Raw genomic sequence first — 15,033 nt, forward strand, 5'->3', positions numbered from 1 at the left:
AGGTATATTAAACAGACCGACTCCTTGGTCCTGCATCTAGGTATATTTAAACAGACAGACTCCTTGGTCCTGCATCTAGGTATATATTAAACAGACCGACTCCTTGGTCCTGCATCTAGGTACATTAAACAGACCGACTCCTTGGTCCTGCATCTAGGTACATTAAACAGACCGAGTCCTTGGTCCTGCATCTAGGTACATTAAACAGACTGAGTCCTTGGTCCTGCATCTAGGTACATTAAACAGACCGACTCCTTGGTCCTGCATCTAGGTACATTAAACAGACCGACTCCTTGGTCCTGCATCTAGGTATATTTAAACAGACAGACTCCTTGGTCCTGCATCTAGGTATATTTAACAGACCGAGTCCTTGGCATTGGAGAACCCTCACTGTATGAAAGGTGCATGTCTATCAGATAAGAGGAGGCACTGCAGTGCCTTAAAAGTTACGTGTAAGATCTTAACATCAGATTGATACTTTACAGGCAGTTAATGTAGTGCAGAGAAGTTCTCCTAACTACCAATATAAATTCTCCCCGTACATTTCCTTTGTTATAATGCAACAAGCAGCCTGGTCTCAGAGAAAAATCTATAAAATCTCCAAGATGTATGATCAGTTTACATCATCCAATTCGTGTGATATTGTACGACCAGGTAAGACGTATAATACTATACGTCCTCTAATTTGTATTATATTGTATGGCTGCTATTATATACATAATGTAACCTAACGTAAGGTAATGGATTATAAGAAATGGAGAGGCACAGATTTACATACCAAATCTTGGGAATTTCCCTGAAGCTAGATTGCACGCGCACACAAACACACACACACTCTCACAAACACACGCACACACACACACACTCTCACACGCACACACACGCACGGGGGTGTGACTAAAAGTGAAACTTAAACGAGTCTATAAACACAGAGTAAGAGAGAGGTTCTCATCACAGAGCAGAGATAATCTTATCACAGAGCAGAGATAGTCTTATCACACAGCAGAGAAGACAGACAGACAGAGGAAACCTTTACAGAGAATCACAAACAGACATAATCTACATTTCACACATCTCTCCTCCGTTCTCTGGAAGACATCTTCACTCAGTGTTAGTCCAGACACCTCCGCACAGCTCAGTTTATCAGTGACCGATCATGGCGTCTACCATGGACAGTGCCAAGATCCTCTTCTCTGTTCTGTTTCTCTACGTCTGCTACCAGGGTAAGTCCTCTCTGTTCCTGGACAGGTTGGTTACTTTATCATGGTGATGGGATGCAGATATGTCTTTTTTTATGCTGTTCATTACTGGAAGACAAGGTACACAGATAAACGAATACACACAGGTACACACACACTGTCACGAGTCCGACCGAGGGTGTTTCCCCTTCCCGGGCGGGTGGCGCTCGGCGGTCGTCGTCACCGTCCTATTAGCTGCCACTGATTGTTTTTCCTCCCCCTCCTTGTATGTTTAGTGGTAGCACCTGTGTAGGGTTAATTAGTTTGTCTTTATTAGACAGCCGGCCCGCCTGGTTGTTGTGCGGGATTATTTCAATGTAACCTTCAGCTCTGTTGTAGAGGTACTTGTTTGTGCCTGGTCGTGATTTGTTCCATTGTACATTTTGATTCCCTGTGTTTGGGAACGTAACTTTTGTGAGCACCCTGTGGTGCGTTGGTGCTATTAAAAGACGCACAGCATTGAACTCTCTGTCTCCTGCATTTGACTCCACACACACACACACACACACACACACACACACACACACACACACACACACACACACACACACACACACACACACACACACACACACACACACACACACACACACACACACACACACACACACATGCACGCAGTGGAGTAAAATACTTAAGTAAAAATACACTAAAGTTTTACTTAAATAGTTTTTGGGGTATCTGTTCTTTAATTTTGACAACTTTAATTTTTTATTCACTACATTCCTAAAGAAATAATGTACTTCTTAATCCATACATTTACCATGACACCCAAAAGTATCATTTTGAATGCTTAGCAGGACAGGAAAAAGGTCCAATTCACCTACTTATCAAGAGAACATCCCTGGTCATCCCTACTGCCTCTGATCTGACAGACTCACTCAACAGAGAAGACCCCTGGTCATCCCTACGGTCTCTGATCTGACAGACTCACTCAACAGAGAAGACCCCTGGTCATCCCTACTGCCTCTGATCTGACAGACTCACTCAACAGAGAAGACCCCTGGTCATCCCTACGGTCTCTGATCTGACAGACTCACTCAACAGAGAAGACCCCTGGTCATCCCTACGGTCTCTGATCTGACAGACTCACTCAACAGAGAAGACCCCTGGTCATCCCTACGGTCTCTGATCTGACAGACTCACTCAACAGAGAAGACCCCTGGTCATCCCTACGGTCTCTGATCTGACAGACTCATTCAACAGAGAAGACCCCTGGTCATCCCTACGGTCTCTGATCTGACAGACTCACTCAACAGAGAAGACCCCTGGTCATCCCTACTGCCTCTGATCTGACAGATTCACTCAACAGAGAAGACCCCTGGTCATCCCTACGGTCTCTGATCTGACAGACTCACTCAACACACATGCTTTGTTTGTAGATGATGTTAGAGTGACCCCCTTTGCTATCTGTACATTTTAAAAGCAAAATAATTGTGCCGTCTGGTTTTCTTAATATAAGGAATTTTAAAAGATTTATAGTTTTACTTTTGAAACTTAAGTATATTTTAGCAATGACATTTATTTTTGATACTTAAGTATATTTAAAAACAAAATACCTTTAGACTTTTTTCAAGTAGTATTTTACTGGGTAACTTTCACTTTTACTTGAGTCATTATATATTAAGGTATCTTTACCTTTACTCAAGTATGACAATTGGGTACTTTTTCCAAAACAAACGCATGCACACACACACACACGCACACAAACACACACAAACGCACACAAACACACACAAACAAACACTAGAAAATGCTTCCATGGCGGGAATCCCCAGGCAGACAGCATCCATCCTTACCTAGTGTCTCTTTTATCTCTCTCTCTCTTATCAATCTAAAACAATTTATCTCTCTGTGTGTGTGTGTGTGTGTGTGTGTGTGTGTGTGTGTGTGTGTGTGTGTGTGTGTGTGTGTGTGTGTGTGTGTACGCTGCACTTGACATTAAGGCCCTTCCATAGAAACATCCACATTTTGGACTGAAATAGCAAGGATAACATTGGACAGTGTCAATGACCCTGTTTCCCACTACTATACTACATCAACCCTGAGATACTCAAGCCATAACTAATCATGGTCACAGCGAAGGGAGTATTACATTTCAAATGTAGGCTAAAACCATTCAAAACTAGTATTTCATATTTCAGTTGTGGGATACCCAAATCTCTCCCACAAGGACACACTGTAATATGTGTGACATGTTCACCTCCGGTTCTCTCCCTCCTTTCTGTTTCCTGTTCCTCCCTCTTTGTCACACGTTGTTCTTTTGACTCAGTGCTCTGTTTCCTATCCCCCTTCGGTCTCCTATCCCCTCATCTGTCTCCTATCCCCCCCATCTGTCTCCTATCCCCCTTCGGTCTCCTATCCCCTCATCTGTCTCCTATCCCCTTATCTGTGTCCTATCCCCCCATCTGTTTCCTATCTCCCTTCGGTCTCCTATCCCATTATCTGTCTCCTATCCCCTTATCTGTCTCCTATCCCCTTATCTGTCTCCTATCCCCTCATCTGTCTCCTATCCCCTCATCTGTCTCCTATCCCCTCATCTGTCTCCTATCCCCTCACCTGTCTCCTATCCCCTCACCTGTGTCCTATCCCCCTTATCTGTTTCCTATCCCCCTTCGGTCTCCTATCCCCTCATCTGTCTCCTATCCAACAATCTGTATACTTTCCCCCATCTATCTCCTATCCCTCTATCGGTCTCCTATCCCTCCATCGCTCTCCTATCCCTCCATCGCTCTCCTATCCCTCCATCGCTCTCCTATCCCTCCCTCGGTCTCCTATCCCTCCCTCGGTCTCCTATCCCTCCCTCGGTCTCCTATCCCTCCCTCGTTCTCCTATCCCCCCATCGGTCTCCTATCCCCCCATCGGTCTCCTATCCCTCCCTCGTTCTCCTATCCCCCCATCTGTCTCCTATCCCTCCCTCGTTCTCCTATCCCCCCATCGTTCTCCTATCCCCCCCAGCTGTCTCCTTATTTCTCCATCACTAATTCTCTATAACTTTACAACATTAGTTGTTATCTGCTTGACTATTATCTGCTTGACTGTTTAACAGAGTTTCAATGTTTTTGTAAATTCTCTTTCTCTCCTCTTTCAGTGACTCAGGGCCAGATGGTGATGGACTGCTGTCTGGAGGTCAGCAAAAAAGAGATCCCACAACGCATTGTCACGGGTTACCAGCCTCAGGTTAGGGGTCAAGGCTGCTCCATTGACGCCATGGTGTGAGTATCCTATTGACTGAGAGACCGGAGGTTCAGGTATTCGCTTAAAGTGGCAGGGTAGCCTAGTGGTTAGAGCGTTGGACTAATAACCGGAAGGTTGCAAGTTCAAATCCCCAAGCTGACAAGGTACAAATCTGTCGTTGTGTCCCTGAAGAAGGCAGTTAACCCACTGTTCCTAGACCGTCATTGAAAATAAGAATGTGTTCTTAACTGACTTGCCTCGTTAAATAAAGGTTAAAAAAAATAAAAAATAAAGACTTAGGCTGCGTTCCAGGCTGACCACATTGCAGTCAACTGACAGATCTCACAATGCCTGAATAAGTCTTTAACATATCAGCTAGACTCATCAGATGATACAGCAATCGGATATCTGACTCAACAGCCAACGACATGGCATGTAACCACACAGAGCGACTGCAATGAAGTCACCCCGGAATGCCACCAGTGTCCAATCCAAAACTGTTCCTGGCATGTAAACCACACAGAACGACTGCAATGAAGTCACCCCGGAATGCCACCAGTGTCCAATCCAAAACTGTTCCTGGCATGTAAACCACACAGAACGACTGCAATGAGGTCACCCCGGAATGCCACCAGTGTCCAATCCAAAACTGTTCCTGGAGATCAGAGGATTGGATTGGCCTAAAAGCAGTGTGGTGAAAACTCCAACTGACATTATGGTTGTATATAGATGATGGTCTGTACTGATGTGGTGCTTGTATTGTGTTCCAGCTTCAACACCAGAAAGGGGCGTAAGCTGTGTGCCCCTGCCGGCCCTGCCTGGGTTACTAACCTGATGAAACACATGGACAAGCTGATCAAGATGTGCGATGACACCAACTTCAAGGTATGCTGCTCTCACTTAGACTGCACGCTCAGTTCAACGTCTGCATTGGGCCGTACAGCATTTACAGGGATACGGCCTCTGCAGAAGTCAGGGAATTCATACCTCTTGCGCTTCGCCGAGCAGCGCAGAGCTGTTGTTAATGAAGTCGTCAAGGCAGTGAGTTCGTGTTTATACAGTACCTCCCTCCCCCATCTACTGTCAACCAATCGTGACCCACGCGGAGTGGTCTGTGTTATTGCAGCATTTGAGAGGCGCACGGCGAAGGGGATTCAGAGCTAAATTTGGCCTCTGCGTGCCTCCTGAGGCACCATCTATAGGGAGCCTCTGACCACATATTCAGATCAAGTGTAAATTGTCTCTTAGACTCCATCTTTTAGCAACATGTTACGTTACTCTTACGTTGTGTAATTGTCCTGAAGACTAAGGGCTGGATTTAATCCTTATCGCGGACGATCTGCCCCAGAAAAATGTAATAGTAATTTCTGATTGAGCCTAGATATGCAGTGTTTACAGTTGAATGCGGTCTCCAGACACATCGCCTTTTTAAAATTTTAAATCTATCATTAACTAGGATCTTCTGCAATACGTCTGCGATTCGGATCAAATCCAGCCCTAACGTTCAAACCCCAACTGATCTAACACTGTCTGTGTGTATCTGTGTGTTTGCAGGGTAAACACTGTAAGAAGTTGATGTCCTAAAGTCCCAATTTGGACCCCCTCCCTCCCTCCACCCTCACCGCCACCTCCACCCCCCTTCTCCTGGTCCATAGAATAATGAAAGGACATTCCAAGTGGGGGGGGGGAAGTTTTTTTGTTTTTTAATGAATGGAAAAATGTGATTCCTCCTACCACTAATGCACTTTTTCAGTTTCCTTCCATCTTTAGTCTTTATCCAGCAGACCATGTTGTTTCTTCTGTCAGTTTTTACCCAGCATGCCATGTTGTTTCCTTCTGTCTTCAGTTTTTACCCAGCATGCCATGTTGTTTCCTTCTGTCTTCAGTTTTTACCCAGCATGCCATGTTGTTTCTTCTGTCAGTTTTTACCCAGCATGCCATGTTGTTTCTTCTGTCAGTTTTTACCCAGCATGCCATGTTGTATCTTCTGTCTTCAGTTTTTACCCAGCATGCCATGTTGTTTCTTCTGTCAGTTTTTACCCAGCATGCCATGTTGTTTCCTTCTGTCTTCAGTTTTTACCCAGCATGCCATAATGTTTCCTTCTGTCTTCAGTTTTTACCCAGCATGCCATGTTGTTTCCTTCTGTCTTCAGTTTTTACCCAGCAGACCATGTTGTTTCCTTCTGTCTTCAGTTTTTACCCAGCATGCCATGTTGTTTCCTTCTGTCTTCAGTTTTTACCCAGCATGCCATATTGTTTCCTTCTGTCTTCAGTTTTTACCCAGCATGCCATGTTGTTTCCTTCTGTCTTCAGTTTTTACCCAGCATGCCATGTTGTTTCCTTCTGTCTTCAGTTTTTACCCAGCAGACCATGTTGTTTCTCAGTGGCACATTCATGTACTATATCTTTTACATATTTTATGTGACAAAATGATAAATAACATTCCAGAAAGAGTAAATTAGCTTTGATTCCACCTGGGAACCTTAAAGCTACAGTCTGGGATTGGAAAAGTAATAAAACAACTATTTTATGAACATGTATTTAATCAGGGGAGCCCCATTGAGACCAGGGACTCATTTTCAATGGTGCCTTTAGATCACAAAGCTATAACATGTGTTTAGTTAGCTGATATGTGAAATACCTATCCAGGCAAGTTTAGGTTTCAGCAATGCCTGGGCTGAGGAGAGTGCCCTATAACTTTAAGGTCATAAGTCAGGGGTTAAAGGTCAGGGGTCAAAACGTACTGGCAGCTGGTTCAAACACCCATCTTTAAATTAAACTCAGAGACAATCAAACATTTGTTAACTTTTTGTGAACTTTGCATTTAATGAATATATATTTTTCATTTATCTGTTTAACAATGACTGTCAAATCAAGATTTTGAGTGAACTTGAGTTCCTTTTTTAATGAAATGAGACCTTTAATGACTAACCTCAAAAGGTTAAATAGTGTAGTTCATTGATACCTTGCTCTTGTCTATTTTGAAGGATTAAACTGTGAGTAGATGAAATTGAAGGAACTGTAAAGCGACTGGTCCATTTATGGGTTTAACATTTATAAAACGTGTTGTGGTCCCTAGCTACAGTTATTGATGCAGGTTTAGAGTGCATCCTAATTGGCACCCTATGGGCCCTATGGGTCCTGGTTAAAATAAGTGCACTATGGAGGGAATATGTTGGGATACGGATAAGGTTGATTTAGATTCAGACATTGATTTGAGAGTCCAGATAGTAAAAATAAAAGTCCCCAGAACAAAACAAAAACATCTTTATCTACACTGTTTAAAATTACTGTATCATTTTATTACATCTAGGGGCTATTTCCAAAAGCCTATTCCAACCCTATTCCACAAAGAAAGGCATTTGGGGGGGGGGGGGGGTGTTATAGCAATAGAGAGAAACAGAGAGCGAGCGAGAGCAAGCGAGGGAGAGTAGGCGAGAAAAATACATCCGAAATGAAAACTACAGTGAAAGCTAAAGCCTTACCAAAATAGAGGCTACAGCCAAACAAAAGAAGAAGTTATAGCAAACAAGAGTAGAGTTCAGCCACCTTGTGATTAGAAATCTGTGAACTGAGAGAAAACAAAGAATACTGGAACACACACACTAAATGGGAACTGGGCCAGACTGTAGGAGTATTGCTTCATACCACATTTGAACACAAACTTGAATTTATTGCAACATTTACAAGGTGTGTTTTTCCATAGAACTCCAGGCTATGACATCTGGGAGTTTTCCCACCTTTGGGAGTGATGAAACAAAACATTGGGGAGCACAATACGCCAGAATACACAGTTTCTAAGTTTTAGGAGATGTGTTCAAACATCTTGAGAATGGGGGTGGATGGGAAAAACCGGCATGTCCTGACTTCCTTTCCAGCGAAGAGGTTCACGCATCCTGTTTTCCTTCTAGCATGTCATCTAGATTGACAATTAATTACAAGTCCATAAAATGTTGATAAATAAAACACACAATAAGACAACTGTATCCTCGTGGTTTTGGTTGCGGCTCTGTGCACAATGGAAGATAATCCTCTGTATAAAGACAGAGGATAAATACAAGTAGGAAGTGCATTCATTTTCCACAACTGTTTACACCCGTTTGCTGAATCTTTGGGCCATTTTCCCCCAAAAAACACAAAATATAAACGCTACAAATCTCTAGCAAAAGCAAACGCTACATTCAAAACTGTTCTCTTTACAAATTTTTTTTTTTTGCAACACGCCACATGAATAGAGCTGTCTACCAACACACTGATGTGTTCAACACAAAACACTACTATGAATATCCCATCAGTTAGGTCTTTTGCCTTTTCAGTGTGACACTGTAGCCGGTTGTAAAATATAGTTACAGTCATGTATGACTACGCAAATATACATAAATAAACACTCAAATGCACTACAGTAACAAAAACATTGTAATTTATTTCCAAAATAGAGTATTTTTGAACACTTGTGTTTGGCACCCTATGTATCACTTACCCAAGAGGAGAAAACCAGGAAAACAATTCAGTAAGATAAAGGGTTTTCTGTACAAGAACAAAAAATGAAAGTAGCTCATTCTTTCAAAAATCTAAAAACAAAGACAAAAATGCAATGCAAAATGTAAGAATAGAAGACATTAGGCTGCATCCCGCCTCCTACTTTGGTCTGACCACAGCACCTCATCTACATCACAAGCCATGTTCTCCCTGGCTAAACAGCACCTCATCTACATCACAAGCCATGTTCTCCCTGGCTAAACAGCACCTCATCTACATCACAAGCCATGTTCTCCCTGGCTAAACAGCACCTCATCTACATCACAAGCCATGTTCTCCCTGGCTAAACAGCACCTCATCTACATCACAAGCCATGTTCTCCCTGGCTAAACAGCACCTCATCTACATCACAAGCCATGTTCTCCCTGGCTAAACAGCACCTCATCTACATCACAAGCCATGTTCTCCCTGGCTAAACAGCACCTCATCTACATCACAAGCCATGTTCTCCCTGGCTAAACAGCACCTCATCTACATCACAAGCCATGTTCTCCCTGGCTAAACAGCACCTCATCTACATCACAAGCCATGTTCTCCCTGGCTAAACAGCACCTCATCTACATCACAAGCCATGTTCTCCCTGGCTAAACAGCACCTCATCTACATCACAAGCCATGTTCTCCCTGGCTAAACAGCACCTCATCTACATCACAAGCCATGATCTCCCTGGCTAAACAGCACCTCATCTACATCACAAGCCATGTTCTCCCTGGCTAAACAGCACCTCATCTACATCACAAGCCATGTTCTCCCTGGCTAAACAGCACCTCATCTACATCACAAGCCATGTTCTCCCTGGCTAAACAGCACCTCATCTACATCACAAGCCATGTTCTCCCTGGCTAAACAGCACCTCATCTACATCACAAGCCATGTTCTCCCTGGCTAAACAGCACCTCATCTACATCACAAGCCATGTTCTCCCTGGCTAAACAGCACCTCATCTACATCACAAGCCATGTTCTCCCTGGCTAAACAGCACCTCATCTACATCACAAGCCATGTTCTCCCTGGCTAAACAGCACCTCATCTACATCACAAGCCATGTTCTCCCTGGCTAAACAGCACCTCATCTACATCACAAGCCATGTTCTCCCTGGCTAAACAGCACCTCATCTACATCACAAGCCAACGTTCTCCCTGGCTAAACAGCACCTCATCTACATCACAAGCCATGTTCTCCCTGGCTAAACAGCACCTCATCTACATCACAAGCCATGTTCTCCCTGGCTAAACAGCACCTCATCTACATCACAAGCCATGTTCTCCCTGGCTAAACAGCACCTCATCTACATCACAAGCCATGTTCTCCCTGGCTAAACAGCACCTCATCTACATCACAAGCCATGTTCTCCCTGGCTAAACAGCACCTCATCTACATCACAAGCCATGTTCTCCCTGGCTAAACAGCACCTCATCTACATCACAAGCCATGTTCTCCCTGGCTAAACAGCACCTCATCTACATCACAAGCCATGTTCTCCCTGGCTAAACAGCACCTCATCTACATCACAAGCCATGTTCTCCCTGGCTAAACAGCACCTCATCTACATCACAAGCCAACGTTCTCCCTGGCTAAACAGCACCTCATCTACATCACACGCCATGTTCTCCCTGGCTAAACAGCACCTCATCTACATCACAAGCCAACGTTCTCCCTGGCTAAACAGCACCTCATCTACATCACAAGCCATGTTCTCCCTGGCTATACAGCACCTCATCTACATCACAAGCCAACGTTCTCCCTGGCTAAACAGCACCTCATCTACATCACAAGCCAACGTTCTCCCTGGCTAAACAGCACCTCATCTACATCACAAGCCATGTTCTCCCTGGCTAAACAGCACCTCATCTACATCACAAGCCAACGTTCTCCCTGGCTAAACAGCACCTCATCTACATCACAAGCCATGTTCTCCCTGGCTAAACAGCACCTCATCTACATCACAAGCCAACGTTCTCCCTGGCTAAACAGCACCTCATCTACATCACAAGCCAACGTTCTCCCTGGCTAAACAGCACCTCATCTACATCACAAGCCAACGTTCTCCCTGGCTAAACAGCACCTCATCTACATCACAAGCCATGTTCTCCCTGGCTAAACAGCACCTCATCTACATCACAAGCCATGTTCTCCCTGGCTAAACAGCACCTCATCTACATCACAAGCAATTTTCTCCCTGGCTAAACAGCAGGGAAAGAATGTTCTGGAGTGACGGATCCAGCCGCCAAAAGCCACCACATCAACTTCACCACGTGCATCCTCCATTGCCTGGAGAAGAGGCAGGCGTGCGAGGGGATGGCAGTCACACACCTTCCATCACCATGCCGAAAAAAACTCCTCAATTGTGTGTAGGAATGGGGAATATGGTGGGAGGTATAGAACAATACATTGTGGGTGGTCGATGAACCAGTTGCGGACCAGAGCAGCCTCTGGAAACTCACGGTGTCCCAGAGGACAACATACCTGGTCTGCTCTGGTCCACCCCTCTGCTGTAGTGTAGTGCAGGAATGTGACGAGAAGGGCGGTGTTGTAGGGACCCAGGTTGGCATGGTGATGGAGGACGCCTTGCTGGCTAACGGCTGCGCACATGGTGATATTGCCTCCACGCTGTCTAGGGACATTCACAATGTGTGGCCAATAATGTTCGTTCCCCATCCTCTTCTTTTGGCTAGTTTGAAGCCAGCCTCATCAATGTAAATATAAACGTGCTGAATTTCAGTGGCATCCAGCTCCAAGACTCTCTGAAACAGACAAGACAATATGTGACATAGACCAGGAGCAGTCAATATGGTGAGGCACAATACACTGGATTACAGTACTGTAGTGTGTCTATACCGTGCTGATATGATAGTAAATTCACAGTATGGTACTTACTTGCACATAGTCATAGCTGTTCTTTAACCCTCTGAGTTTTGCTCAAATGGCGCCCTGTAGACCGGTTTCAGCCGAATTCGGTTGAATTGTAATACACAGTCCAATGTAGACAATCCCACCTGGTGAATGTTATTGAATATTGTTTTGTCTGCAATTATGTGGTTCTGGATTTCTCCTAGTCTAATGGTATTGTTTGCCACCACCATGTTCACACTAGCCGGTCTCCTGTTCTGGTGTGAACAGCTGGTGTCTTCCACCATGGCCTGGCCGTCTCTCAGTTCTGAACAAGACCCAAACATGATTGGTTACAGTAAGCTAAAATAATCTATTTTCTTTCAATATGAAATGACATTACCGTAACATTGGCCAACAACCACTGAGTAACAAAGGCCTACTGATATGTCGGACTACAGTATACATGCATAAAGAGCATAGTGTATATAGTAGGCAACTTACCGGTTCTCATTTCTGAATGTATGGATGATAGATGCAACCGTGTAGCGGCTCAGGTTGGGCTGAACTCTCTGCCCAGCCTTCCTCATACTCAATCCATGGATGAGCACATGGTCAACCAATGAGGCCCTGATCTCATCTGAGACAACTGTCCTCGTCTCACTCCCTTCACCTCCAGCTCTTTCTTCACCATTGACTTCCATTTTCCTCCAGAACAGCAGAGCTCATCTGTGGCCTTTTATAGTGCTAAAACTCTGATTTCTAAGTGAACAACTTAGCAACTCGTGTTTACAACTGTGAGGAGTGGGTGTTGCCAACTAGTATATAGAGCTTGGCATTGGGATCGGTGTTGCTTTCCAAAGGGACTAAAGAGATTTTCATTTTGAATGTTGTGCCTAATGTAGAGAACTGTGTGTAATGTTTTGCAAAAAGTGTGATCTAGAATTGAAAACTGAGTGTAGAGCAGGAATTGTGCTTGCAATTTTGCAAACTCGGTTTAGGGATTTGGAACATGAGTTTCAGATTTCGGTGATTTATAGAACTGGTGGTAGAGGTTAACACAGGGGATCTAGTAGTGTGTGTGTGTGTGTGTGTGTGTGTGTGTGTGTGTGTGTGTGTGTGTGTGTGTGTGTGTGTGTGTGTGTGTGTGTGTGTGTGTGTGTGTGTGTGTGTGTGTGTGTGTGTGTGTGTGTGTGTGTGTGTGTGTGTGTGTGTGTGTGTGTGTGTGTGGGTGGACCGTGTCATAAATCATGGCCTTTACGGTGAGGGAGGCGGAGAGTCCAGCCCAACCTGAGTCGCTACACGGTAGCATCCAGAATACGGACATTTAGACTGGAGAACAGGTATGTCTTCAACTTTCTACACTAGACTGTACCTATGGAATTGTTGCACATCATTCTGCATCACAGTATAATGTGGTCCTACAATATTAGGTCTATACTCAGTGAACAAAAAATAGGTATAGTGCTGTGAAGTACATGTAATACAGTTTTGTCATTACTGTGTACAGTATTACAGTACGTAAAAAATAAAAAAATAACCAATGACATTCTTGCATTTTCTACAGAACTGGGTGGAAGATGACGTCTGTTCTTCATGAACAGGAACTGACCGTTGTCAATCTAATGTTGGCAAAACGTACCATCTGCCTACATAAACCACGAGAGCAAATCATCACAGAACCCACAGCATTCCATAATATCAACCGCGTCAGTATGTCGACACTCTGCCGCATCTCGCGTCAACACCAACCTACGATGAAGCAGCGGTTGAGGGCTAATCTGAGAGGAACAGCATTAGTCAGACCTTTGCTATGATTATGTGGAAGTAAGTGTCACTGTACTATACTGGCAGGAGATTGTTTCAATGCAGTGCCAATAGGACACATTCAGACAGCATTATGTGACCTAGGCACAAAGTCTACATTTTCACACAAGGATGGGGGGTGTGGGGGGCGCACCTACCTTGCCTTGCCTGTTGTAGTTTTGACTGAATGTGTCTGACCCAACCCACCCCATACCCCCCATCCTTGTGTGAAAATGTAGACTTTGTAGTGCTGTGTTTTGAGTTACACCGTATTCACGGTACAGCATCTTCTGTTAGAGACCTGGGCTTCGATGCAGCCGCCTCATGAGTTTATTTTCTGTTGAAGCTGGGTTCACTCTAGCTAAAACCAGCCTCATGAGTTAATTTTCTGTTGAAGCTGGGTTCACTCTAGCTAAAACCAGCCTCATGAGTTAATTTTCTGTTGAAGCTGGGTTCACTCTAGCTAAAACCAACCTCATGAGTTAAATTTCTGTTGAAGCTGGGTTCACTCTAGCTAAAACCAGCCTCATGAGTTAATTTGCTGTTGAAGCTGGGTTCACTCTAGCTAAAACCAACCTCATGAGTTAAATTTCTGTTGAAGCTGGGTTCACTCTAGCTAAAACCAGCCTCATGAGTTTATTTTCCGTTGAAGCTGGGTTCACTCTAGCTAAAACCAGCCTCATGAGTTAATTTTCTGTTGAAGCTGGGTTCACTCTAGCTAAAACCAGCCTCATGAGTTTATTTTCCGTTGAAGCTGGGTTCACTCTAGCTAAAACCAGCCTCATGAGTTTATTTTCTGTTGAAGCTGGGTTCACTCTAGCTAAAACCAGCCTCATGAGTTTATTTTCCGTTGAAGCTGGGTTCACTCTAGCTAAAACCAGCCTCATGAGTTTATTTTCCGTTGAAGCTGGGTTCACTCTAGCTAAAACCAACCTCATGAGTTTATTTTCTGTTGAAGCTGGGTTCACTCTAGCTAAAACCAGCCTCATGAGTTTATTTTCCGTTGAAGCTGGGTTCACTCTAGCTAAAACCAGCCTCATGAGTTTATTTTCCGTTGAAGCTGGGTTCACTCTAGCTAAAACCAGCCTCATGAGTTTATTTTCTGTTGAAGCTGGGTTCACTCTAGCTAAAACCAGCCTCATGAGTTTATTTTCCGTTGAAGCTGGGTTCACTCTAGCTAAAACCAGCCTCATGAGTTTATTTTCCGTTGAAGCTGGGTTCACTCTAGCTAAAACCAGCCTCATGAGTTTATTTTCCGTTGAAGCTGGGTTCACTCTAGCTAAAACCAGCCTCATGAGTTTATTTTCCGTTGAAGCTGGGTTCACTCTAGCTAAAACCAGCCTCATGAGTTTATTTTCTGTTGAAGCTGGGTTCACTCTAGCTAAAACCAGCCTCATGAGTTTATTTTCCGTTGAAGCTGGGTTCACTCTAGCTAAAACCAGC

At 44.2% G+C, this 15,033-nt stretch overlaps 1 protein-coding gene across 1 annotated transcript; it reads left to right on the top strand.

Moving 5' to 3' along the window:
* The first annotated feature begins 916 nt into the window (after positions 1-916).
* Positions 917-8,393, top strand: LOC109883241 (C-C motif chemokine 20). Its single transcript, XM_020475268.2, has 4 exons — positions 917-1,223; positions 4,330-4,453; positions 5,186-5,300; positions 5,970-8,393. Exons 1-4 carry the CDS (start codon positions 1,157-1,159, stop codon positions 5,997-5,999), a joined length of 336 nt encoding a protein of 111 aa, XP_020330857.2. The 5' UTR covers positions 917-1,156; the 3' UTR covers positions 6,000-8,393.
* Positions 8,394-15,033: the final 6,640 nt, after the last annotated feature.

The sequence above is a fragment of the Oncorhynchus kisutch genome, linkage group LG8 (genome assembly GCF_002021735.2).
Source record: "Oncorhynchus kisutch isolate 150728-3 linkage group LG8, Okis_V2, whole genome shotgun sequence".
NCBI classification, from domain to species: domain Eukaryota; kingdom Metazoa; phylum Chordata; class Actinopteri; order Salmoniformes; family Salmonidae; genus Oncorhynchus; species Oncorhynchus kisutch.

What these genes read in the sequence shown, in the direction of transcription:
- LOC109883241 (XM_020475268.2), top strand. Translation starts at nt 1,157, where the DNA reads ATGGCGTCTACCATGGACAGTGCCAAGATCCTCTTCTCTGTTCTGTTT. An exon ending in TCTCTACGTCTGCTACCAGG is followed by an intron (nt 1,224 to 4,329) that starts GTAAGTCCTCTC and finishes CTCCTCTTTCAG; the next exon opens with TGACTCAGGGCCAGATGGTG. An exon ending in GCGATGACACCAACTTCAAG is followed by an intron (nt 5,301 to 5,969) that starts GTATGCTGCTCT and finishes GTGTGTTTGCAG; the next exon opens with GGTAAACACTGTAAGAAGTT.